This window comes from Aptenodytes forsteri, unplaced genomic scaffold (genome assembly GCF_000699145.1).
Source record: "Aptenodytes forsteri isolate BGI_AS27 unplaced genomic scaffold, ASM69914v1 Scaffold479, whole genome shotgun sequence".
Classification (NCBI taxonomy): domain Eukaryota; kingdom Metazoa; phylum Chordata; class Aves; order Sphenisciformes; family Spheniscidae; genus Aptenodytes; species Aptenodytes forsteri.
Window position 1 is genome coordinate 316,468 of NW_008794627.1, and position 27,811 is coordinate 344,278.

The 27,811-nt window shown below is 42.1% G+C and overlaps 1 protein-coding gene across 2 annotated transcripts in view; it reads right to left on the minus strand.

Moving 5' to 3' along the window:
- Positions 1-3,371: 3,371 nt before the first annotated feature.
- The window catches only part of BRF1 (BRF1, RNA polymerase III transcription initiation factor subunit), a 180,398-nt gene continuing 155,958 nt past the window's right edge, over positions 3,372-27,811 (minus strand). For both annotated transcript variants that reach the window (XM_009273366.1, XM_019470509.1), the window contains exons 16-18: positions 12,626-12,677; positions 9,374-9,542; positions 3,372-7,156 (exon numbers count right to left, since the gene is read on the minus strand). In XM_009273366.1, coding sequence (XP_009271641.1) covers positions 7,119-7,156; positions 9,374-9,542; positions 12,626-12,677 — 259 coding nt within the window. In that variant the 3' untranslated portion in view covers positions 3,372-7,118. The remainder of the gene's footprint in view (positions 7,157-9,373; positions 9,543-12,625; positions 12,678-27,811) is intronic.

A 27,811-nucleotide genomic window follows, 5' to 3' on the forward strand; every position in this document is an offset into this window, starting at 1 on the left:
TTAGCTATATTTTACCCTGTGTCAACCCATGAATCTTACTCGAGTTGTGCCGGTATGTATGTGTAGACTCTCCTTTGGTGAGCTTTCAGAGTATGGGCAGGAAACAAAGCAGATACAAGGACTAAGCCTGTTTCCCAGACACAGTGCTGCTCTGAAGAACCATTATTCAATTACAACAGATCCATGTCAGAGTAGCCTATGACCATCTAGAGAAAGTTTTGACAGCCACAGCCACATGCAGAGCTGAAGAGGGATGCACTACGTGCTGCGCACTACAGCTGTATCAATGCTGAAGTTCCCTTTTCTCATTTATTTTAAAATCAGCAGAATAGGTAACTCCATTTTGCGGGTTAATTAGGCAAGGCAATTAAGTTGTGCTTGACAAACGGAGTAAGAAGTGGCTTTGGGCAACATACCACAATATCACAAACTGTTTTCACCCCAGAGCACTTTCCTGTCTTCCTTCACTACTGCTACCACCTCTAGAGACTGTTGCTAATGGCACAGATCCTCAACTGATGTAAAAGGGCAAAGCTCTTATTGCCTGATGCAAAGTCGCAGGAACTGTACCAATTTACAGCAACTGTGAATATCTATCATGGATACTTTCACATCACCTTCCTGTTAGTTGGTTGCATTTTTAGGAACTTGAGATCCCTCACTGCCAACAGATATCTGCTTAGGGCACAGATCACACTCTTTGCATGGGACTTTTACTCAAAAATGTTTTGCTCCGAAATCCTTATGTGCCCAAGGGTATTTAATGAGGACCAGGATTAGCACCTCTGCAGGAACGGCAGACTTAGGAGACACTCATCAAAAAGGAGGACAGGAGTCAGAGAACACTTGCCAGCTACACTACCTGCCAAGGAGCTCGAGGATGGATGGCTGCGCCAGCCATGAGTGCTGTCCTCCAACATGTGCTACTGCTCCGCAGCAAGGTGGTACCCAAGGCCAGCTTGGGCTGTGCAGTCAGCGGTTTGACCTATTTTTTGTCATGGTTATAAAAAGGCAGAGTTGAAAAATGAGTATGTGGTGCTTTTTTTTCCCCAGAACCTTGCAGATTCTTCTTTGGGAAGGAGCAGCTATGGGCAGGGGGCAGGAAACATCTGCACCAAGCCAGAAACGCGTCCACCAGCCCACGGGTGGGGAATGCTGCCATCCGTTAACCAGCACAGGGGCAGCTGACATCTCAGGGCAGAGTTAGAAATGACACCTCGACCCGACAAAAGCAGAGGCACGTCAAAAACAGTGGCATGGCCAAAGACTTCAATTTTTAATGCAGCTGTGAGACCGGTTGGGTTTCTAGAGATGTGAATATTATCCTTGGTTCATTCCTATGCTCACTGCCTGTTGCACAGTCCAACACACTTCATTGCAAAGAAATATTCCCTAATCTTTCTGGTTTTCTTAATGCAGCTTGTTTTTCTCCTTAACATCAAACTACAGCCCTTAAAACCACTCTAAATAATTAATCATCTCCTTTGTTTTTACTCAAGTGAAAGAAAGACACCTTGCCACCTCCTCTTCCTTACCTGGCTAGGTGTCCTACCTCTTTCGATACCCTCCAGTGGGCTGCCCAGTCTACAAACGATGAAAATGGTGCAGGATATACCATGAAACAGGAGTCGTCTGGAATTCTTGCAAGGAAAATGGACAATGCTGCCTCACCTCTGCTGCTGCCAAGATGCAACTTTTGCTCCTCTTAGTCTCTGCGTAAAAATAGCTTTCACCTTTCCCACAGAAGAGCGCTGAAGAAAAATTACCTGGTAAGCACAGTGTTGGTGCTGTTTCTTTTCATTGCTTTGTTCAAATTCCTTTAATTTGCTGTATTTTTCTGGTTTTGAAGAATTGAGAAACTTTACTAAGAGCACTAAGAGCAGTAAGAAAGCATTCTTCTTGCAATTTTGCAATAGAAACGGATAATACAATGACTGCCACCCGGGTGTCCAGTACAATGCCACTTACTGCCAACCCATACAATAACAAATGTAAGATTCACACTAAAAGTCATAAAAACCTGTGCTCCTAGAGTCACATGGCAAGACGGGAATTTCATTTTGCATTTTTCTGAAATGTATGCACCTCCCTCATTGCCATGAAAATGCACAACGGTCCCATAAGAAAAAAAAAACAATTACAATGAAGAAACTCACCAAGTAAATTTGTTATGCTCTAAGTCGTGAATTTTCACCCAGCTTCCTTTCTCATGTGCTTAACCCCTTTCACTAAACAACCACCACTCACCAAGACCACTGCCAGGTATCGGGGCGGGCATAAGAAATACTGAATAATATGCTGTAACTCTTCTTACAGACATGACGGGAGTAGAAAATTACAACAGCCTCTTCTGCATTACAAAACGTGAACCTAAGAACGAGTGTGCTACGATCTACTGGTGTCAAATGAAGCTAATATAAAGCTTTGCAAGATTTCAGCTTTATTAACGTTATTTAACTTCTCAGACCCTTAAAGAAGGCGTATTTGATAAACACAGCTGGGGGGACCGAAAGGTTTTTGTTATGAAAGCCTGGTGTGCTAGGGAAGAGAAAAATTACAGGACAAAGCCAATAACTACAGCTTGGGAAGAGCAGAAAATACGAGGCCAAGGTGGCCAGTACTTCTTAACAGCTTAGATGTTACGAGTGAGAGAGCATCAGTGATGGACACCACTGGAGAAGTTCCCAACTGCCAGTGGAAAGGGTTGGAACAGCTGAAAAGAAACTAAGATAAAAGCATCCCAATGTCAATGAGAGCAGAAGCACACCTAACGTGAGAGTACGGGAAGCCAGTGAAATGCTGGAATGACACTTACTTACTGCCTTATCAAAACTACTGTTAATCATCCTACTATATGCTAAAACTTTGCAGTAGACACTCCTGAGGATCCAATAGTAGCTCCACTTCCAGAAAAAAATAAAAGGAGCAAATACCCATGTGCACAAAGGGTAGATGTGGATTTTGGCCTCCAAACTGTGGCGACCAGATGTTGATAAAATAACAAGATTTTTTACTCAGCACACACCTTATTTATCAAGATACAACTTTCAGAAACAAGCACTGGAACAGTTCCACTAAACACACACACTATACATTGTTCCCACAGTTAGTTAATTATATAGCTTAGTGGAAAAGCCTCGTTAATGTGATGCAGTTTACAGAAAGTATCTACATTTATCAGTGGAACAACAGCTTGTAAAAAACACTTGCCTGATTAGACATGTCTTCCCTCGTAGAGACGAAAGAAAACTCTGAATTACAAATTTTGGCCACTACCAACCAATCATGCAGCAATCAAAAATGAGCGTTCATAAGAATGAAGACAGAAAAATGAGAAATTAGCAGGAGAGCGTCATAAAAGATGAGTTATGCAAGGGTTTTACTTTTTATTTACAGCAAATATATTACAGTAAAAAAGCTTAACATGGCTCATATTGTGGTTGTGTAAGGATGATACATATGCTTACATCAAACAGGTTTAATTTCCTTGGCACTAACTGAACCAAACGCAAGGATTCAACACAAAAATAAGAAACAGAACATTTATTAGGCAAACTCTACATTAACTGTACACATCCGCGACTGGAGTTTCAATGCAATCCAAAGAATACAAACAAGCCATCAGGATGGCAAGCACTTTTTTGACGAACATGTTTAACCCTCAAGACAAAGCTGTCTGGCACCATTTAAAAGTTGCTGTACTGAACACAGTGATTTTAAAGAAATGTCATAGATGATTAAGACACTGAAAATGCTCTCACCATAGTGAAGAATCCCATTATTTTCCTTATTTCTTTCATTTTTCACTCCCACAATACAAGAGTCTTAAAAGGCTGCATGGCAGACAAGCTGGATGCAACAGCTGGAGGGTTTTGCCTGTCAAGCAAAGTGACTTGCAGCAAAAGACATGCTTTATGCAACAAAACCTATGATATACAGCTTGTGTGGGTTCAAATAAGAAGATCTAAGAACAACAAATGTTGAAGCCTTATAAGCTCTCTTCATTATAATCAGAATCCTGAGAAAAGCAGGGTCCAAATTACTCCAAGTGAATTTAGGCTCACTTACATACAACAAAATTGTCCAGATACATCAACAGTAGTAAACAGAGTTAATGCAGTGTTAATCTTTTTACATTTTAATGACTAGCTATAAAAACAGAAACTGGCATGTTCTAATCTGTTTACATTTCCTGAGCTTAGTTAAATCAAGAAGGAATGAACATTATAAAAATCCCGGTAAGTCACCAATAAATTAAAAATGTACATAACCACTATAGCTTAAGAAGCCTTACAATGCTCAGAGTGAAGTCTGCCTATCCGATACCACAGCCTTTCCTTTAGGACTCCTATACAGAAACCACGCCATTAACTTCACCAGCAATACTGAGATGCTATGGAATTGTAGGTCTTTTTTTTTTTGCTCTCCAAGTGCCCTTCTAGCAGACTATGCCATAGCCTTTCCTAATGAAATCATATGAGAGCATTCCAAAACTGCAATCCTCTACCTTCAATGCAGGGAACAATGTTCTCAGAAACGCAATGTGATACTGAAATTCAAATTTACTAGCAGCAGTTATTTGGGTGTGCTCTCAGCTCCCGCACATAACATCACTACATTGGCAGCAGGTTTAGTACCCTGTGGGGGAACAAACCGATGAAAAACTACACAGAAGACTGGAGGAAAGACCCTTAGCAATAAAGAATTCATCTTAGCGGTTTCTTTAAGAGCCCACATCATGCATTTGAGAAAAGCACTCGACCTACATGAGTCATACGCATGTTTATTTATGCATGTTTATTTCCTGCATAGAGAATAATGTGTACCTTGGAATAAAACCCAAGCTTTGAGAATATACTGAGAGTACAGGTATTTGTAATAGTGCTATTGGCAGATTAATTCAAACCCCAGTGCTCAAACTCAGCTGTCTCAAAGACTTGCAGAGCATGAACTTTGATAAAACAAACAACTTTTTAAAAAATTGTCTGCTTATAGCATGATTTTGAATTTACGGTGTAGATAAAAGAGAGGTAGAAAGGTTTATCTCCTCAAAATCATTTTCTGTGCAGTATTTATAAAGTATCTGAAAAAAATCTATAGCTTTTCGGTGAAAATTCCAGCTTTCCCCCTAAGAATTATATGCAATCTCTTCTTTCCACTGAAGTGCTGCAAACTAAGTAACTGAAATCTGGTTCAGAAAAGCTCTTCTTTCCATTAGCCTCACTACATCATTTTTGTTACCAAGTTCTGCTTTTAAGAAGTCATTGCAGAAATACTCCTATACAGGGCTCAAAAACAACTAGCAGATACAACCTACCCAACAAACTACATTTACCAGCCAAATACTATCAAGTCTGCTTCTAAAAAAAGCACTCGCTCTTGCTCTAGTTAAATGATCCCTCTTATGCATGCTACTGAGAGGGACAGAAGAGGTATGGAAGGCCGTATGGCCCTTCCCCTCTTTGGTGACGACCACAGGTATGAGCATCGTCGTTACTCTGGCTGGCAGTAGCTAGAGAGCTTCCCAAGGCAGCTTCTTCTCCTGCCACGATCCACGCTCCGCAGCGGGAGGATGGATGGTGCTTTAGTAATGAGCGCTCCTCAAAAAGGGTAGGAAGGACGAGCTGACCAGGAGAGACAGCTTAACAGAAACCACATCGGTAAGATAAATACCCGTCTTTCCCTGGTGTAAGACAAGCCTGCAAGCGCTACAGCTTTCATGATTGTCACTAGGCACGGGAGAGAGATGAAAACATCTTGGCTCCTGCATCTGCAGTCATCAAGACCATGATCCAGCGTGCAGTGCATTTCCCACTGAGCTGAGAGCCTTGGACCCAGCAGTTCCAGAGAAAGGCAGGTCAGATGCAAGAGGGTGGAATCTGGCAATAGGGGCTCCCTCCCTGACCCCTGCTCCCACGGCATTGAGAGAGCTGATGTATCTGGATGAGAAGGACCCGCCTGTTGACATTTCGGGACGCACAAGGCTGGAGGCTCCACCGTTATTCACATAGCAGTGACTGTTCAAGGGTGGGATTTGAGCCATGAAAGTCAGACTGCTGCATGGTGACCTTTAATTTACCCATAGAAAGTTAAATAAATTACATTAAATTAAATTCAGCCAAAGCAGATGCTTATTAAAAAGCTCAGCTTTTCCTTTCTTTCAACTGGTTTTAGAGACAGGCAGCTCTTGGGAGCAGACCTTCGCTCTAACTCAGCTGGACAAGAGCAGCTCCGTAGAGATGGCCAGAGTGACTCTCCTGCAGCAATACCAGCCGCAGCAAGACCTGGCTGTCCCTAGGGATGCCCAGCAAAGGCACGTGAGCACAGCATTGTCGCCTGCTTGCTCTCTACACTTCTTGCCTCACCCAGGTCTTCTCCCTCCTTCCATGTAAACCGCACCGGGCTCACAGTGGAAGACGATTCTTCGCTGCCAACATTGCCTTCTATTGTCGTATCTTTTAAGAAATCTATGAATTGATTAATATAAAGAACTATTTACTTCATTTCAGAGAAACAGATACTGCCCTGCAAATACATAACTTGTCATTAATTTTTGATAGGCTTGGGTAAAGAAGCTTGTATACAATAACAGGGTCATGTTTACAACACAGGTTGGAAATGTTTTCTTTCTTTTGGTTGTAGCATTGTGAGACAACTAATGCTAATTTGAGCTACAGCAGTAACCCAAATAATCAACAGGCACGCTTCTCATTTTTACCTGTCCTTCTATCTGTCCTTCTATCCGCTCCTTTTCAACAGCATGCCTAAAAGCAGAGTCACATGAATAAGAGATGTGTTGCTTTCAGCCACACATACACAGTCTATTTTGTCTCTTTTCTTCTGTTCTCTGGAAACATTACTCCCATTAATTTCATCCTCAAACTATGATCCACCAAAATAAAAAAAAATTCAAGTACAAACCCAACCTTTATTGCTGGGTTATGGGTCAATGTAAACTGACCAGAGTCAATGCCAACCTAAAATTCGCTTCACAAAAGTAAGGATTGTTCAATTACATTTGCTGACCATAGACAGCTTCTTTCACTATTCATACAGTTTGAAGACTGAAGATTTGCTGGGAACAAGACACAGTCCATGTCCTTTGGAAGTAAATGGAACTAATAGCCATCATCATCATCCATATCACAGCCATAATCTGAAACACACAAAGACAAAGGCATATAAAAATGCAAATATTCCAGGTAGATGGAAGATACAACAAAAGTATTGCTACTTTCAGGTTGTTTTCCTGCTGTGTAACTAGATGGTAAGTTGCACCTTAAGCAAGCATTTTAAAAAATCATATATTTTCTTAGGACTAAATAAAAAGTTCTTGCATGTACTTTCCTCAATGAAATAAAATTATTTGTAAGCATGTACGTGTAAATATCTCTTCTCGCTTGTCACTGGACCCTCATTTAGGAATACTTGGCACATGGATATGTGAAATACTTGGTTTAATTTAGAAGTTAAGGTGATCAAGCCTGATTGTCACAAGTAATTTGGAACATGGTGGCTGATAAGCAGCAGCATACATTTACAAGTAGGCACGGTTCTCACTAGACACAGCCACCAAGAAAAAAGCTGCCTTGTTTATACTATTCATGGGTTTATAAGCTGAAACTGCAAGGGTTCAGAGATAGCTCAGAGTTCCCATCCACATCAAAGGAGCCGTGCAACAAATCCTGACCAACGCATCCGACTCAGATCTCACGTACCTACTTACTTCTAGAGGAACAACTTAAAATTTTGCCAGTGTTTTTTTACCCAGTTCTGTTTTCTTAAACAATGCTGAGTGCAAAGACTGTGTAATGTGTGTGTCAGAAGGCACGTCTGTGTGTTTCTAATGCACCAATTTCTCTTCTGCATGCTTCTGAATGCTGTGAAACAGCTATTTTCTACTGTGAAGTCAAACCTACAGATAACTATCACGTATGAGCATTCAGTAAAGTTAACCTTTATATTCCAAATTCAATACAGTGCAACATTTCACCCAAAGAGCGAAGCAAATGCTCAGAAGCAGAATTTAGTATAATCTATAATAATTTGTGTAGAATAGGTGAAGATCACCATCTGTAATTCCTGCAGTTATTCCAGGCAGACAGGTCTAAAACCCATGAAGAAAGCAGTTAGAAAGGAGTTATTTGTTCTGCTGAGCAGCTCTGCACACCTGCATTTGAATTCTGGGAATACTCCTTTCCTTTTTCTTTTTTTTTTTAAACTCTGATTTTTCAGCTGTTGTCCAGACCAGACAGGGAGTAGCAGAATGTTCTCAGAATAGTTTAAAAATAGTAACATTTACAAAGAAAAAAAGCTCAGTGACCTTTATTCTATTTTTGTGGGGGGTTTATTAATAAACATAGACCCACCCTCCCCCACACGGGTGCCTTTTCTTGGGAACATTATTCTAATAATAAATGCAGGCAACAAACTGTTTTTCCTACTTTCAGCAATTACTTTCCAGTGGAGAAATCAATTTAAAAGCAACACACACTTTAGTGAAATGTATACATATTGTCCATGAAAGCTAACTTAATAGTACTGGAAAGATTTTTGCAGTAAATAACATTTCAGTAGGAAACTTATTCCCATCTTGCTTTTTCACAACCCATAATTAGCAGCTCTCATTTGAAAAATATTTTTGTATATTTTCAAAGCTTAACTTCTAAGGGGAAGTTTTTAATAAAGGATAAATGTGGATGTGTCCAGCTAGGAAAAACCGCAGCAGAGAGGATACTGCCTTTTCCTGCCAGCAAAGAAACCTAATTAAATGAGTGGCTTTGCTGGATAACCCAAATAAATTAGCACACATCTGCCTACCATACAGCACGTTGTATGCTATCAATGCAATTTCTGTACTTGGTGAAGAACTCTTTCCTCCTAACGCTTTCCCCAGAAATAGAGTGTGACAATTCATTTTGTTTTGAGCTGGACAGCCATGTCGACAGGGCTCACGGACAATCTGGACGTCGCTGCAGCCCCAGCTAAGGAGGCAGGCAGGAGCAGGGCGGCTCGGCTCGGGAGGCAACAAGCCCCGAGCACTGCTAACGGAGGGGTTACTGACCCCGTAATTCCTCAGATCCACGTTAATAAACCTAATTCTGAGGAAGGCGTAACATCAGTTTGTTCTTCAGAAGCCCTCTTAGCCTAAAGCTCGAGGTGCAGAGTTTTCTCAGGAGGAGCCTCTGAGAAGGTCAGGTTTCAGACAAGGGTAACTCCAGGCCTTCCCACAGGAATGGGCAATGCCGGAAAGGCAGCAGGAGCTCTGCACGGGACGAGCTGCCGGAGGGCAGGGACCCTGTCTGTCCTCAGCCCTGCAACAACGAACCCCACAGCACTAGTAGACAGTAATTTAGACAGCATCCCAGCTTACCGTTTCCTCCCATTAACTGCAAGGCGCTCATGCAGTGATCATCATCTTCTTCGATTTCTTCCTCTTCCACCTCTTCGTCAGGGTTATAAGCTACTGGGCCACTCTCCACTAGCACAGCTGCTGGTTTTTCTAAGTCAGGGGCTTCTGCTTGTGCATTTGGAAAGGTCACCTGCAAAAAAGAAGAGGGGACAGTAGAGCAGCCCTTCCTTTTGTTCAGTATTTGTACAAAACTTCAGCAGCTTCCAAAGGATAGGGACAGGAGAGCTGGAAGACCATGTCCAGTGCTAGAGGCTCAGCTGTTCTAGGGGACATGCAAGTTGCTCAAAGAAATGTTGCCCGAATGAAAGTCAGGCACAAACATCCAGTTTTCACATAATTCATAGCCAGGTAACTGAAATATCCAGAGACAGTAACAGCAGAACAAGGATCCTCTTGCAAGCACAAGGTAAGGAGAAATATGGGAGTGAAGACTCCTCAGTAGAGCTCTGCGGGAAAACTTAACAACCTTTTCCTCATTGTGCTTGACTCACATCAGGCCTATTACACAATAACAACGTTATTGACACTTTAATGATAGCAAAAATGTACCCTTCAAATCAGGAAAAAACCAACATGTATTAGTTTTGACAGCTCTAGTTGGATTTATTTGGAGGCACAATGAGCTGTGGAACAAATAGCACTCTTTAGGCAGCACTTAATGTGATGGCAGAGCACTAGGTTGATAATACACACCAGCACCTGTAACATTACCTATGAAATTCATCAGAATAATAATCTCTGAACACTAACTTGGGAATTGATCACTGACGGGACCCGTTCCGTACATGCACCTCCCCAGCTGCTCCAAGGTTAGGCAGGACACAGCAGGGAGGCAGAGAAAGGGCAACACCACAAGGAGACAGAGGTGAATTTGGAGAAGGTAATATTGTCTTCGGTTCACTAATGACAAATCTGGGAATGGGGCAAGAACCAGCAACATGGTCTGCCCCAGCACAGCCCAGGCTCTGGTCTCTCTGGAGCTCTCACTTCCAAGGTGTGCTCAGTCTAGGGCTCCACCTCCCTCCCTCATCCAGAGATGAGCTTTATCTCTGCCAGCTTTGTAACAGGGCTCTTTTCATCTCCGTTCTGTACTTGGACTATTTGGGGTTTGTACTAGACCCTGTGGCCCAAAAAGACATCCCATTAGTGGCAACCTGAAGAACATTAAACGTTAACCATTAACGCTGCTTTGTCATGTAAGCAATTTTGAGAAGGGAATACTTAACAGTACCTGTCACTAGTCAGCAGTTATCAGCACTGAGAGTCATCTCCCCTACCAGGGAAGATGGAAAAGACTGGGACTGCTTCCTTGGGAAGGACAGTGGTGAGGTGCTCCTAACAATGAATGATCCAAAGGAGACCAGGAAACCCCAAGTCCTCTGGTCCCTACCACAAGAAAAGTCCTACAGTGCTTTAGATTTTAAATTACAGTACACAGCTATGTACTGCTGCATCTTCCCCAATTCCATTGGCAGTAAGTTCTGATTCGATGTTGTAATTTATTTTATTTATTTATAAATGTATTTACTTGGGATGCAGTAACTCCCAGAATCCCTGTAACTCCAGGCACTTTAGAGATACACCGTAAGAGAAAATCCACGTACCAGAAAGCTGATAGTCTAATTATTCAAACATCAAAGCTCTTCCTGAACTTGTCATATACCATGACAGTCAACCTAAAGAATCTGTCTGAGTTTTTCAAAGTCACCTAAGGGTTTGCTCCAATAGCTCATTAATAGGGCAAAAGACACCCATTAATTTTAATAGCAAATCAAGTATTTAGATATTCGTATCACTCAAAGACAGGTTTTCGTGATTTTTTAATGCTCAAATTAATCATATTATTTAGAGGAACTTCCCTCCAGTTTATTTTGTATTTCCTACCACTGCTTTTGCCTCTAGAGTGATCAAATTGAGTCCATCTAGGTTTTCAGTATAAGCAGAAATAGACACAACAGTTTGAGACAAATCAGTATCATGATATATATATCAATTTATATGCTTAAAAGTATCCATCTGCTCTGAAAAAGTGGGTGAATATAAAGGAGCTACAATTGAGTCATTATTTTTTAAAATTGCACCATGCTAATTAAAATGTGACCTTCTTCTAATTATCATGTCCACTTCCAGACTGCTATACTTCTAAAAATGTGCAGAGTTTTCTAATGAGCATAGCATAAGTAGTGAAAATGTATTTCCCCAGGCAGGATATCAAACTGTTTCTGAAAATCAATGGGGTTTAGTCATTTTAAAAATAAGGCAGTCAAACAACGCCTTTAAATAGAACTTCCTGAATTCACTTCCAGACATCCTGGACTTGAGTTTGGCACATATCTTTATGTATGGATGGGCAATTGTCAAAGCATGTTAAACTACCCAAGGAAACTGGTTCACTTTCAAAAGGGTGTCAGTATCACACGTTCATGGGAAAAAGAAGAAGGACAAATACCTTTGGTATATTAGGAACAGAATTTTTAGATACGCAGTAGGCAATTATTTTATCATACACAAAACGCATATGTCTACTCTGTACAGTGTGAAAATAATAGTGAAAGAAAGCAGTTATCGCTTTGACTCTGATAATAATCATGATCCCTTTGGCAGAAAATGCAGGCGCACAAAGCCACCCAAGGAGGGTTTCTGGCGGTGGCCAGTTACTAGCACTAACTTTTCTATGGCACTATTATATTTTCAAACTAGACAAACAAACCAACCAAAGAGTAAGCCATGCTATATAGGGTAAGCTGTCACTCTGTGTTTCCTCACCGGTCTCCCGCAGAAGCCCAGCCCTTCCCTTGGGTCAGCGCTGGCTGCACAGAAGCAGCGTTTTGCATCGTCCCCTTTCTCCGCGGGGACGGTCCAAGTGCTGAGAAACAGGCACGAGCTCTGCCCTCTCCTACTCCTCCTACCCACTTGTTTGATATGTACCTTTTTAGATGCTTGCAGGGAGTTTTCTCTTTTTTGCTGTCTAACCAGGCATTATGAGGCTGTGCTAATGTTACTGATGGGTAAGTAAGGGCAAATCTTGGTTAGAAAACAGGCAACCTCAGCTTTGCAGTGTTTGCAGTAACCAGCTCCTGGTCTGATCAGAGAGACAAGACTCTCATTTCTTTTGCCCGTATCTACCACACAACCAGAGCTGGGCTGCGAAAGGCTTGTGGGAATTTCCAAACTCAAACTGTTGCGCTAGGAGAAGTGCTGGACTTTACATACCTCTTCAATGGCAGCCTTTTTAGCAAGCTGTGTTGAAATCAAGGGCCTTAATCTGCAAAGAAGGAAAGAAGAGATGGTGAACATCAGAAAAGTTACACCACGCACAAGAGTGTGACACAGAGTATTCACTCTCCAAACAGTGAAAGCACTTTGGTAGTGTTATGTTGTGCAATTACTTTTTTAAAGATATAAGATAAAGAGCGGAGAGCTACAGACTCCACAATAATTAATACACACATTCCCTTGTAAGAGTCTGCCCCAGTTCAGGATAATAAGAAAAGATGTCTGTCAACAATAGCAAAACCTCATCTCAATCTGCAGCCCCAGCTCAGCCCAAAGGTCTATGAAATAGGTGGTCAAAAGACTCAACTGATTTTTTGGAAGAATGCAGATGTGGCAAAAATGAGCCACACTCCGAATTACCCAGCACCACTCTGCAACTACTTCCCTGTATTTGATGATATACTGAGGATACCAGTAAGATTATACACGCAGGATATCATAATCATCACAGGCGAAATTCTAACCTCCAGCTACAGAAATCATCGTCAAAAACAAGGGGACCCTGCATACCTTGAATGAAAAATGACAGAAATTGAACATAAACATTTTTAAAAATTCTGCATCAGATATGAAAAAGACCTGCGTATCTGGGGAGAAAAGATGAATCAGTATTACTCTACAGCTAAGTGTTAAATATTGTTCTTTCTGAAAAACATTTCATAGCCTGTTGTCTCCTTACTGCCATGAAGGCTGTCCTCAATCCATCATTTAGTGCTGCTTTCTGGTCCCTCTTCCTCATCTAGATGTATCTAGTCACGAAGAGGATGACTTGCTTTCTACTGACACACCGCTCAGACAGCTCCTCAAGTACATCTTTTAACTAAGTCTAGGCAAACAACTTAATGAATACCAATTTATGTCTCCAGAGATACAGTCTTTTATGATAAGCAGTATCTTTCTTCTCATTTTTCTATTAGTCATTCCTCCCTGTTAACACACAGATACTGGTTGTTTTCCTACTTATTTATTTATTTCAAATAATCAGCAGGAGGAAACAAAACCCCAGAGAATGAGCAGGGGAGACTCAGATCATTATCTCTGATGGAGAAGACTATTACAATACAAGATATTGACTAAGCTCCAAAAAGGTTCAGAAACTGGTCATCTCTGAAATGCTTTGCAAGACCCGAAAGGCATTTTGGCAACCAAAGTAGTCCAAGGTGCCTCCTGACAGTAGATCTAAACAAAAAGAAGCCACGGGAATGCTTCAGGAGCTGTACCACTGAAGGATCCAGAACACACTATTCTGCTACAGATACTTCTTGTCATATTTCATAATTATAAAAAAATTCAAGAAAGAGATACTCTTGACTCACATGAACTATCTATTACTTACAAATCCTGGTGGACTTCTGGTCTTAGAGAGGATGTATCTGAAGGCATGGACGCACTCCTCCCTATGTGCCTGTCCTTCTCTTTCCTTTATCTAACCTGAATTGTAGAGTTTTCACAGAATCATAGAATAGTTTGGGTTGGAAGGGACCTCTAAAGGTCATCTAGTCCAACCCCCCTGCCGTGGGCAGGGACAGCTTCAACTAGATCAGGTTGCTCAGAGCCCCGTCCAACCTGACCTTGAATGTTTCCAGGGATGGGGCATCTACCACCTCTCTGGGCAACCTGTTCCAGTGTTTTACCACCCTCATCGCAAAAAATTTATTTCCTCAAATTTGAGACTACCTACTTACTGTGAGTCACTGTTTTCCAAAAGTCACCCTGTTTAGATGCTTACAAACACACGAATGCAGCAATGTCAAAAGGTTATGTAGCTGAAGGATGCTCATTACCAAACAGGTTGTATTTCATTGACATGACTGAAAAAACCCAACAAGGGTAAGAAATGAAGGACCTTTATTTTAAACCAGTAGTAGTCATTATTGCAATTAACATTGTACCAAAGATAGCACCTATTTCCTCCTGCTACCAAAAGACATCAGACCTCCCTGGAGCACCCTGAAATCTTTCCTCCCCCCAATTAAAATCAAGCTGTTGAGTAAGACTCACAAGGTAATCAGAAACTGCTGACATTTCTTTTAGAGCAAATTATACATGTGCTCACACAGTGAAGAAAACAATCACAGCTATAGGAAGCAAAGAGTAAACATTCCAGTTTCATTTTAATTAAAATGGTCCCCTCATGAAAATAAAAAGACTCACACTTATGAAAAGCCTATTGGCAAACTTTAGCGCTAAATCCAAGAGCCCTTCTATACCATTTTTCAGCAGCGAGTGATTCTCACACCCAAACTGAAATTAAAGCTGTATTTCTGTTCCATGATAATTGCTCACAAAGTATACATCTTCACTTCATTACTAGAAATACAGCGCTGCCATTCAATTTGGGCAATACAGTTTCTCTCTCAGCTAATGCACCCAAAAGCAGCCGGTCGGATTCTGCTCCTGCTCTGGCTGTTGGGTACCTCCTGCAGTGCGATCTGAAGGGGTCACTTGCCGTGTGGGCTGAACAGTCCAGCGCGCTGTGCCTCGGTACTATGTGCTACCCACAAACACTAGTGATGAAAACTGAAAAAAGGTAAAGCCATCGCCAAGAGAGACAGAAACTTATTTCCCCCCGAAATAATGTCTCTGATTAAAATTATATAAAAAGAAAAAAAGTTATAGAAGTTATAAATATGTAAAAAGAAAAGTTAATTTCTCTCCCTTGGCTCTCCTTATGCCTGTGGAAAACGCTACTATTACTGCACAAAACCATTTAGGAAGGTTTTATAGTGGGTTTTTGTTTTGTTTCTTAAATGCCCCGATGTCCTGACCTCCTTAAACCAGAGCAGCTGCTGCCACACCAGCCATATGGAGCAATAAATTACCGGCTGCCATGGCTACAGATATAGGCTCCTTCTGCTGTCTGGCTGCACCACAGAGGGCGGAAAAAAGTGTCTTCGTGGAAGAGCACGACTGCTTTTGAGGCTGGGATAGGTTTGAGTATTAATGATCAAAAAAGCAGCTTGGAAAAAAAAGTAACTGAAGTATCTTATCCAACTTTTAATGTGCATGACTCAACCTCATCTGTAAAAGGCTACCAAGGTTCACACATGCACATATACACTACACGTGAAAAATCCTGCCCATCAAAATCCAGACCAAATTCAGGGTTGCCAAGTTCCATAAATAACAATAATACCTGCATTAAGATACAATTCCATATATGCTAAAGAAACAACGGCCTCTATTTAAAATGTAATGTTGCAACTGGAACATAATGGGGCTCCTGGTCTTCCCAAGTGTTTCCGTAGTTGTTCACTAGTTATGATGATTTCTAGTTGGGGGCACTTTCGTTATGAACTTAGCAAATTAATACAGTTCCTTGTGGGAGGGAGTAACAAAACAAGCAACTTTCTGAACAGCAATGTGATCCGTAAAAGGGGAAAAAAAAGATTTCGCACAGCCCCAAGTGTTATATCCACATTTCAAACTACTTCAAAAATTATGCAGATCTACAAATGCTCATGTCAGCCAACACACATAACACTGGAAGCAGATAATCTTGACATGTTCGCGACAAAAACTAATGGCACGGTACATGGCATCAGAGGCTGCTCCCTGCCGAATCCGCGCCGCTCTCTGCTGAGATGTGCACGATAACGTCTAGGTTTGTCCTCCAGCTTAACAATTTAAAAGATGATTCAATATAATAGCTCCTGACAGGGCTGGAGATCACACAGACTGAACTTTCAAAGTGAGCAAATTCTCTGAAAAACAAGCTGGCTGTGACAAACAACTGTTTTTATTTTGCTTATTATTTAATAACAAAAGATCACACAGCACAGTACATAAAATAGAAAGAGTACTGCGAGGCAATAAAACCACCTAACTTGCATCAGGCTGTTCGCCCACCAAAAAGGTTTACGATACCATAACAATCTCCTCAGTGCAATCCTGCAAGTAATTTGGAAACTTACCCAAAGCTCTGTTTCTTACTGAATTTTAATTTAATCCATCCAAGTAGGGAACATCTTATTGCTGTTTACTGCCCATACTAATTTTATACGTGGACGATCCCAGAATACGTGATGGAAAGCAGAGATACAACAGAGCCCGCAGCCACAAGCCTGCAGTGTAATTATACAGGTCATCTAAGACAAATGCCCATAAAACCTATATATCCATACCACAGGCCTTTCACATGCATGCCACTTCAGTGACAGAAAAAGCTATTGAGAAACGATTTGGCAGGAGACTGGTCAGGTTCCCCACGCTGGCTGAGATCCTCCTCCCACCTGAGGCTACATGGTTTTGCCTCAGGAGGTCAGTTTACCAGACATCTGCATGAGAAGGAAATTAATATAAATGTTTACCCTGGCTAAAAGTGCCCTTTAATTAGGTACAGTCAATGTTATCCTTACCGGAAAGCTGGGAATTACCTCTCTGCAAAGATTTAATGCTCTTGCTGGAAACACAACAACGTCAGGAGATACCGACCCACTGTTCTGCCATTAGGTCAGGACAAAGGGGTGACCCTCCTGGACTCGGACCACTGCTCTTTTCCAGAGGGCGCAACAGAAACTGCAATCACGACCGCGACCCTGGAGCACTCTGGGGTTTGCATATCCAGCTGCGGATCCCACCGTCATCTACATCTGCTTCTGGCTGAGAGCCAGGTGCTCACAAGAGCCGTTCCCTCCCCTAGAGAGGAAACGAAGGCGCGTGGCCAAGGCCATGGCTGGTTGTGACACCGATGAACGGCTGCTTGATGCCTTGAGGACAGGGCTGAGGTGTAAGGGTGCACCATGGCACACCAGAAGAAGTCCAGATACAACCACGGACAACATCACGCTCTGCAGAAAGACGAAGCATCTCTGATGCTCACACCTTGAAACCACGTGTGCCTGAATATGAGGCAGGCAGGTTTTTTTGGCTTTCTGAAGGCCAGGCTGACCAGCCCTTCACCCAGCCCAGCTCACCATCAGTGTGAAAGCCCCAGGGGGTTTCCCTGAATCATTCTCCCCAGTGACAGGGCTGCAGAGACTCCAACCAATGACCAAAAGACACCAACTGAAGGTCACGTCCACATTGCAATGAGCTCAGCTCACGCATAGTGAGGTCCCTTGGAGCTGGCTAACCCCAGTGCTGCCAGCTGCACAAATGTGACTGACGGAGCAGCAGGTAGGGTCTGAACCCTGCTAGATACTACCAGATACCTGGGCAGCAAGACGAGGATGTGTTGAGCAGTGACTGAGCCAGCTATTTCTAACTCTGCTCCGACACGCCTGCGTGAACTCTACAAACTCCACCAACACAGCCAACGTTTTCCTCCTGTTTCCAAGCAAGCAACGCTACAGAAAGAGCCATTTCAAGCACAAAAAAAGCAAAGCTGAAGTGACAACAAAAAATAGAGTGAAATGAGAAATTGTTCCCCACTTCTGATTCCCACTCAGTCCTCTTTCATGCTGGATCATAGGAGCTTTGCTTTCATCGGCGCAGCATCAGACAACGCAGCACTGAGAACATCTTCAGCGCTAATGAGATTGGCCTCTTCTAGCAAATGCCCAGGCTTAAGTATCTAGGGACCAAAGCTCACAGGAGTAAACTGCCGAAAAATAAGAACCTCTATCGTTCACTAAAGGATGTATTTATCAGCGAGGAACTAAGCACCTACGTCAGTCACTGATATGCTTTTGAAAAGCAGGAACTTTGCTAATGTATAGTGAACTAAACACCTATTTCAGGCTTTTCAGAGAGGGGCAGAGGCCACGATACCTGTCTTCAATAACCCAACGCAGAGCGGACAATATTTTTCTGCATAGCTGCAGCACTCATTCCTCAATGAGATGCTGCAAAACAGCAACTTGCTGTTCTTTCCACTGACTAAACCAAAAGATTTTCAACAGCAAAAATGAAAAGAATGAAATCTAAGGCCACCTTATTGCGACCAAATGAAATTATGCTACTGCAGCAGATCCAAAACAATCTCTGCACATATCTGCCTCTAAAGGAAATTGCTGCAGACCATGGGAAATTACAATTGCTCCAGGACAAGAAAGGCTGACTGATCTAATATTTCTGGTTGACACACCTTCTTCCTGGGTTTGTCAATAAAGACACTGATGAGCTCATCTCTCCACAGGTCAGGAAAATATTAGTTGAAAACATGCTATTCCTTTCACCATGGAAATTTTTCCAGATGAAATGATGGCAGCAAGGCAAATTTGCACCTTGCTGGGAGAAACTACTTAAAATAAGGAAGCTATGAAGCATTTTAATGAAGGTAAATGAGTAATCATGATCGCCTCAGTTAAGCAAGCCTAATGGCAGTGTCACTTTTAAAACATGGGCGTGAGACAACTCATGTGGTGACAATCCAAATATGTCTAACTATCTTGTAGCACGGTCTTTCAAATGGTAACAGTGCAGAATGCATCTGTTACGGCAGAAAGCACCATTATTAGCAGATAAGGCAAATATAAATCATTTTTAAATCATGCTTGGAACTACATTAATGGAAATGAAATTAAAAAAGTTAAATGAACACATTATCATCTGAACAGAAATATTATGCTATTGAAAAGTTCTCAGCAGTAGCACTGCCGTCTCTGTTTCTGGTGCAAATATATTTTTCTAGACTCAAGCAAGGAGGATTACAGATATTTGCTTTTGGACAGGTGTTTTGATCAAGCTCAACCTCATAAAAACAGCTAATGAGGCAAAAGATGAAAAGAAAAACATCTTAGTAACCTGCAGTCTCTGAGAACAATCCACTGAGATTGTTATACCCAAAGGTGATGCCAGATTTATTGTTAGATCTTCCCCATTGACATTACAAGGACAAAAATCATGCTAGGCAAAATACTAACTCACCTCTTCCAACGCCTCTGATAGCATATACCACTGTGCAAATTAAGTTTCTCTCATCCGATTATGCAGCCAAAACTAATATTTCAAAATTCAGGTAACTATAGATTCATACAAGTAATCCATCAAGGAATAAAGATGGATGACAGATTTTTTTTTTTTCCTTGTGTCTGGTCTATTGTACATTAAAGAGCAATTTCACTGCCAGCCATCTGGAAATCAATGTATTCCAAGCTTTATTTTATGATTACCAACATTCCCCTTCGTAACTCATTTCTAATTATAAGCAATAAATCATTCCTTCTTGCTTGTAATTTATAACAGCCAATTAAGGCAAACTTCTTATTTAAATAGCAAATCTAGCTTTAAAACATCACATATTTTGAGGTATGCACAGAACATCTAATCAAGCAGCCGAATGGTAGAATGATGATTTAACGTGGCTTTTGCAGCCACCGAGGAGACACATGTGGAAGAACCCACTCTCCCCTGTGCTCCAGGTACACCAGGACTTTTCAAAACCGAAAGCACAGGTCTCATCTGTCTGATTTACTGCAGAAGAGACTGACACGTAGGATACGTGAGCCAGGACACACCTCAGGGAAGTCTGGTGTCAAGGCTTCTTCCCTCTGCCTTATCAGGAAATGAATAAAGAGGCTGTAACAGGAGAAGCAGCTGTAGGTTGGTCTAGTAAGAGGTTCTGGACGTTTTCTAATTTCATTTTAGGAACTAACGGTGAAAGAAGGCAGCTCTAAATTTAATACTTAAAAAACCAACTCAAGCAGCTTTTCCCGTGCCTGGATTTGCATTCGAGAAACGGACTGGCCTCCTCCTCCCAAGCCAAAGGACACCACCACGCACCGCCCAGGCGCTCACCCTCTCGGCTACTCTCTCTCGTATGAGGTTTTGCAGGTGTTAGCACATAGTGTGGCACTTGGCACGAGCACGGCACCCTCTCAGATCACTCCCCCCCATCCCTCACGGCCAGGAGAGGATCAGGCAGAACAAAGCAGTGAAACGGTCTGCAAAGAAAAGGTGTCACCAAATAAATCCAGATTATTCCTTCAGGGAGAAGTCTTTAATGGTGGCTTCCTATGGCAACTCTTACCAACAGAAGAATAGCACAGAAATGTAGTGGAGGATGTCAGACAGGACAAAACAGGGTGGGTACAAAAGCACTGGCAAGGACACAGAGAAGTTTTTACTTATATTTGTTCTTCAGTGTAGGTCTGAGTAACAAGGCATGTGAGTGCAAACACAAGAGAGAGGCTTCTTATAAATAGCTCTGCTGGGATTTGTCCGTTAGAAAAAAAACCTCACTCTTGTCAGAAAAGTATTTGATACAATTTTGGATACAGAATTTATTACATGAGAAACTGATCTCAGGAACGTGGAAGTGGTTCCCACTGAGATTCTATTCGGTCATCACACAGCTCAAGTCTGTTCCAGCTTCACATCGTGTCATCTGGTAAGCGTTTACAGTAGGAATCAAGGGAACTGGATTTGGAAAAAATCCATCACAACTGACCTAAATCTGATCTGACCTGAATAATCAAACTAAATACCAAATTAAAAAATGGCTAGACAGAAGCAAGGAGAGGGAATTCATCAGCTGCAGGAGTTATCTCATGAGCTTCCTTTCCCCAGCCATACATGAGGGTTATGCACCCCACTTTTTTCTTCCCAAAGAGCGGTGGTGATGGAGGCTACGTGAGCATCCCCTTGTACGAAAGGTGTCAAAAGCCAAGTGCATGAGCGCTGCAGGCTCCGCTGTGTTCCTTTCCTTTTCAGACACCAGTCATTCCTGAGGGAGCAGCACTTGGAAGCAGGGAATGGAAGACAGCGAGTAAATAAGAAAATCCAAATAGAACACCGTGGAAGGACAGCGGTGACTATGTCAGTGCCATCTGGCCTTGCCTTTGCCATGCAGTTACCCAGAGTCATCCCAGAGAGGGACCACCCACGTGTGGGTAATGCTGTGTTAGACCCACAGCCACGCCAGCCCCACCTTGCAACCGTGTGTCATATTCACAACCCAGCTCATCACCGAGGCTTGCCTGTATTCCTGCTTCGGGGTCTAACAGGGTTATGCTGCCAGCTTCGCTTTATTCCTAAGAGACCAAGCTGAAGACGTGCAGGTGCAGCACTGCCAAGTCTTCATAGATGGATCATTATTTATGTAGACCTTGTACTGATGTGTTCAACAAAAAGTTTCACCACTTTCAAGACTCCTTATCTTCTTTTTATGAGAGATCTAAGTATTATTTATTAGTCTTCTGAAAACACAAAGCTCAAAGACATCTTAACATCTGGTTTATTCTCTCGGCAGTAAGAACGAAACACTCAGAAGAAAACTCAAAAATCGCTGGCTTGATGTTGGTGAAACTTGGGCAATACTTCTGGCAAAAACTTTGGATGAGGATGCAAGAAAAAAGCCTGTACAAAACTGTAAAGGGAGGAAGAAACAGACACCAAAGCCTATAAATTTCATTTTGAAAATAAGGCGTCATTCCTATTATGCCTGTGGATGTATATCTTCCCCATATAAAGTTTTAAAAGCTTTATATAAACTATACTTCTAAGCAAGCTTGTACTTAGCTAGGGGCAGGCTTGGCTCTAATTATAACTTGTAGAGACACACATTATGGAAATACTTAGCTAATAACCATAGCGATGCTCTGTTGATGGCTGAAGTCAGGCTGGCATGTGATTGCTGTGTAACCACCTGAGTACTTTCTGTCTTGTGTAAACTGGGCTCCCTAATGAAGCCTGTAGGACCAGTCTGTCAGGTCTTCCTCCCAGCTCTGCCACACAGGGTAATCCAGGCTTCGCTGCTGCCGATGCTGTGATGCCCTGCATGCCTGCATCTGGCTTCCCGGCTCCTTACAAGTACGCTGTGGGATCTCTGTTCTCACCTCACCAGGGGATGCTGATACCAAAGGGACTAGGGAACCTGACGGAGAGAGCCAAAACTGCACCATTTCAGCAACAACAACAGGCAAGATCAGACTGCATCCAGTGCATGAATCGGTCAGATGTCAGCATGCACTGTGAACATGTATACATTAATCTGTACAGCCTTCTTCAAGGTTAAAATAAAGTTGATCCCACATCCCATCACAAAAAGCCAACAGGATGCTCTGCTAGAAGAATATCCCTCCAAGTCAAAGTTCCTGAAAATCTGCAAGTTCATACAGGTCACTCACAACTTTGGATCCAACCTCTACTGACATAAGAAAGGTCCAGAAAGTAAACTGTACCCTTTTACTCCAACCTTGGAAGCTGCTTGCATGACAATCTCTACTTGGGTATAAGCATGCATGGATAATAAAGTGCAAAAATGATACAAATCACTGGGAAAATGGCCATTTACCATCAAATACGACACAAGTTTAAAAGATGCATTGCTACACACTATGGGCACTTGCTCACACACACTTTTATGTACCAATGAATTGCTGAACCGGGTCGCAGAAGCCCTTCACGTTACAAAAAGCCTATTTCCTTTGCAATGCATTTGGTACAGATAAATAGATGAGTGTAAAAATGCAGCCACATTTTCTTATGGAAAGAAAATTCCAAATGGAAATGTTAGGAAGGAAAACAAAATTAATTGCTGTTTTAAAATCTGTGTACAATATGTGCAACTCCTTTCAAGAAAGGAGGACACTACTTCTAATGAACAGACAGCACCATCTTCTCCCATGTCTTGTGTAAGCTCCACGTTGCACATCTAATTAAGTTAGGCTAGCTATTGTAGGCGATCCTCCACGTAAAGCAGACTTAGTTAATAGTAGTTTGCTTTAATACAGCTTAATACTAGTGTTAACAGACACAAATTAACCAATAGAAACCTCATTCAAACTGCAGGGGAGATGCCCCTCGCAGCCTCTCACGCTGGTTTAACTGGATCAATTAGAAAACCTCTCCAGGTGAAGCTGTGCTGCCCGCAGCCAGCTGCATGGGGCCGGTGAACGGGGCAGCTCTGCTTGGGCCACCAGTCCCTAATTTGGCTCAGTCAAAACAAGCCAGGTCAGCCTAAGGAGACCTTTGCTAACTATTACCCTTAGAAATTGCTGGAGTTTTTGAAATCGGTTAAAGGGCACTTGCAAAAGCAGGTCAGCCAGCAGATCTGAGGGATGGTGAGAAGCGGCTGAGTTCAGCTGGGAAGACGTTTCCCTGACCTTGGCTTACAGCCCACCCAGATGGCTCCCGACGCCTCCTCTTCACCAAGCCCTCACCTGGACGGGTGGAATGTTGACCCCAATCTTAAAACATCCAGATGGCCAAAACTTCTGTAACTGGGAATTAGTCACTCCTCATCAAAGCAAAACACAGCAAAACCCACGTGACAAGATGTGTTTAAAAATCCTTACTCCACCTCATTTTTTCACCCATCCCTTCCAAGAAATTGTGGCCCCTGGTGCTTAGTTCTTTGGCCATCAAAAATCCAGCTTCTGAGAAAGGTCAGTGTAAAAGCCAGGCAAGCAATTCCTACAGCTGAACAACGTCCTTTACTCCACTTCACTGTAGCTACAGAAGATGCATTAAAAAGGAAATTACTGCAGCTACAAGGCTCCATCCAAAAACTGCTCACGCACATCCTCAACTTTGTGTACACGGAAATACTGAAAAGCTCTAATAGTTGCGGTTGCCTTTCAGCACTGTGCTGCTCCCTTGGACGTGTACAGCTACGAATGACATCAGGCCATCTGAGAAGGAGTCACATATATGCTGTGCAAGCTATATTCCTATCACAATTATGAAGGTATGGACTGTGAACAGTAAAAAGAGTTCAACTGACCGTGAAATATGTAAATACCACAATAAATAGATACTTATACACTGTCTGACTTATATAAAATTCCTTCTTCCCATCCTATCATTCATCTTTTGTCACCGTATTCTGTCAAGTTTTTCAGGCAATTTTTGACATAGAACAGATTTTAGTACAAGTCTAGTGAGAACGAGTAAAACATGAAACAAACACTATCCATCTCAAGTAAATCCCTACTTCTTTCTTTGTACCTAGGAAAGCTTGCACTCGAACCCCATCGTGAAATAACAATTGTGTTGAACAGAGAAGACAGTAAATTCCCACTGTAGTTTAAATCCTTCTAAATACTAACCTATGTTTGAAGATCAATAAAACATGTACTTTCAGGTTAATTTTCTGCTTTTTTTTTTATTTTGAACTTTAACTCCTTGCATTAAAAATTCACAGAAAATAAACCAATATTCCTACAAGACAGGAGCTACTTGAAGTTAAGTGCCAAGAAGTATTGTGAGATCTGGTATGTATGGACCCTTTCTAGGCTTTGTGCTGCACGCATCCCTCTCCAAAGTGAAGGGGCTCCCCGCCGTACACAAAGAGAAGGCTGTTTGGGCTGAAGTCACAACTTCAAAGACCAGTAGCACAAAATTTGCCAACTCGCTTGCCCATTGAAGCAAATGTCAACTGAAACAAAAGCACACCAAGGAAAGTTGTTACAGAATGCCACGCTGGGAAAATAATGCAAATTTGTATCGATGATCAACTTAGCTTTAACTGAGTCTAACAAGCAACTTTGCTTTTGTTCTCTGTCATCACCACACTCATTTTGCTTTCTAAGTCTGAAAAGGCATTTCTGAAGCATCAGCTAAAAAAGCCCTCTAATTTTAAAAAATCAGTGACACCTCTCCCCTTTTTTTTTTTAAGAAACATTAGTCTTGAATGCGTTAAGTTTAGATTTCCTACATTCTGTACTTGGTCAAAATATGCAGCAAATGCCTAAGAAGTGCTTGGCCCCATTGAGACAACAGTCTGCACAGACTCACTTGTAATACGTCTGCCTTTCAGCTGTTTAATCTCCATACACTGTATTTCCTTTATCAGCACTACAGCATCATTCCAGTTTGCCTTAGTTTTTTTGTGTCTACAAAGTATCGTGGGAACATCAGTACTTGGCAACCTAACACTTGGGTTTTTAGTGTGACACCACAGATCTCCGTGTTAACTTTGCTCAGTTGGTTAGTAAAATGTTACAGCAAATAAATAGATGCATAAAGTATTTTTTTTTAATGCAATGTAAGTGCCATATTGTAACATAAACACTTTTCACTGTGCATATTTTTATGGAAAAAGCTTTTCAGAGTAAACTGTTTTAAGGGAACGGAATCAAATTTAAACACATGCACGATAGACTTACATTTGGAAATTAGTTTGGTAGCAATTTATGACCCTTTGACGTGAACTTTCACAGTCGTTCTTAGAGCAAGAATGTATTAGTTCAGAAGTGTAATGTTTTGCCTGGCCTCAATGGGGAAATTACAGCTGAAGCTCCTCTAAGGTTCTTGTTACCTCTAGGCTTCTACCTCCTGGTAGAAGGGGATCCTACCTGGATCCCCGACCTTATTTGAAAATCTTAAAAGATGAACAAGAAAGCAGCATAAACTTCATAAACAAAATACATGCTCCTACCATGAACCCGCTTTACACGAAGATGCTGAAAACAATTACCAACAATGGCAAAAGTCGATCCACCCAATACTGAACTTGTTTATTGCCTCTGCATCTTCCCATTGAATTATGATGTCCATGAAAGTAGTCTGAACATTCAAATTCCCCATCCACCTCACAGGACAAAAGCGAAAAAATACACTTTAGAAACAGCATACGAGTGATATGGTGTTTACCAAATGGCAGCACCATGCGGAGAGCCCTGGAGCAGGTATCTCTCACCTCTCGACAAAAGAAATACGGGGAAGACATTGAGCGAGTGCTGTCCCTGTGGTCGCGCCCTGGGCTCCTGGCCCATCAGTCCTCCTGGCGGCACAACAAGTGTGTTTGGCAAAACCACGTTGGAACAGCCCTCCCTCATCTGCCATACACCGATCCCTGTGATACCTCCATGGCCCCCATTGACGGCTGACAGTATTTCATGCACATTAGCTCAGACACAAAATCATGCCTACAGGGTGTTACAGCTCCCAAGAAGCTCAGGGCACAGTCTCGGGAGCTTGGGATCACCAGACCCTTTCCTGTAGACATCACCTAAACAATTTGTCCAAGATGATGCAGGAGATGCCAGGCTGATGCTGATGCCTGACCCACCGAAGCCAGCTCCATCCTCCTCTCATTTTCCAGTATTCAAAAGAGGACTGCGTTGGACTCTCCCCAGCTTTAACAGCAGCATGACGGACCCAACCAAAGCCGATTGCTCCCAAACGCTGGTATTCACCTTGGCCAGTAAGCAAGTCCAGGTGTGTACTCTCTCGCATGATCAGCATTTTTGCAGACCAGCTTTTGCTTTCCTTTCATGTACACATTTTAACATCAGTTTAGATAAAATGATGCGCAAGCCCCTCACATTTTTAAAAGGATAACAAAATCATAAGTTGAGTAGGTGTCTTTAGAAGCAAGAGCTAAAAAGTTAAGACTCTACATGTCAAACTGCAACACAAAGTTGGCTTCAGTTCTGACATAAATAGCGTGCAAGCCTCACATTTATTAAAAACAGATGAAACAAGTCCCAATTCTTTTTGAATAGCAGAACTACTGAAGAGACCTGGTGGAGTCTAGCACAGCGGGAGTTTTAGTTGTCTATCACCACACGTTTAAACGCTTGCGGACTTTGCAATAAATGCTGAATTGAATTCACCATCAAAAGACAAAATCCATGTTCTATCTGCCAAAATCTTTAGCAGCCTAAACAGAAAATGTCACAATTGATTTTCAGCAATGGTATAGAAATAAAAAACAACATTTTAAAGTCTTCAGGGGATAGACAGATAAACAGCGTGACAGACAGATGGATTTATTGCTATAGGTAATTTTTTACTCCTCCTAAGCAAAAATCAGGCTTCAAATGGATTGATACAGCTAAACAGATTAAGAAAAAAACCCAGTTAATGAGTCATTTTCTTTTTAAATTCTCTGGTCTGTCAGAACCATCGGCCTAGAGGTATGAAGTGAACACATTTTTTTTCGAAAGCACTACTGTTTTACTTGCATTAAGGTTAAAGAGCTTCCTCTATCCTTGACTGGTGTCAGACATAATAAAACAAAAACATTTGAAAGGAGAAAAAAACCCACCCTGAGCTACGAAAACTGCTGTTTCGGAGGCTCTTTTACTCCCTCTCCATTTCTCTGACAAAGTCATAAATTACCTTTGGGCTCACTTCGCACCCGCAGAACCGCTGTTAGGGGTAGGTCTGCAGAGCCCCCCCCGCCCCCCCCATCCCGAGCCCCCTCACACCTCGGCTGTCTCCAGCTCTCGCTGGCCAGGAGATGCTTTTTTTTGTGGGAGGAGGCAGGGGTGGGGTATTGACAGATTCCCT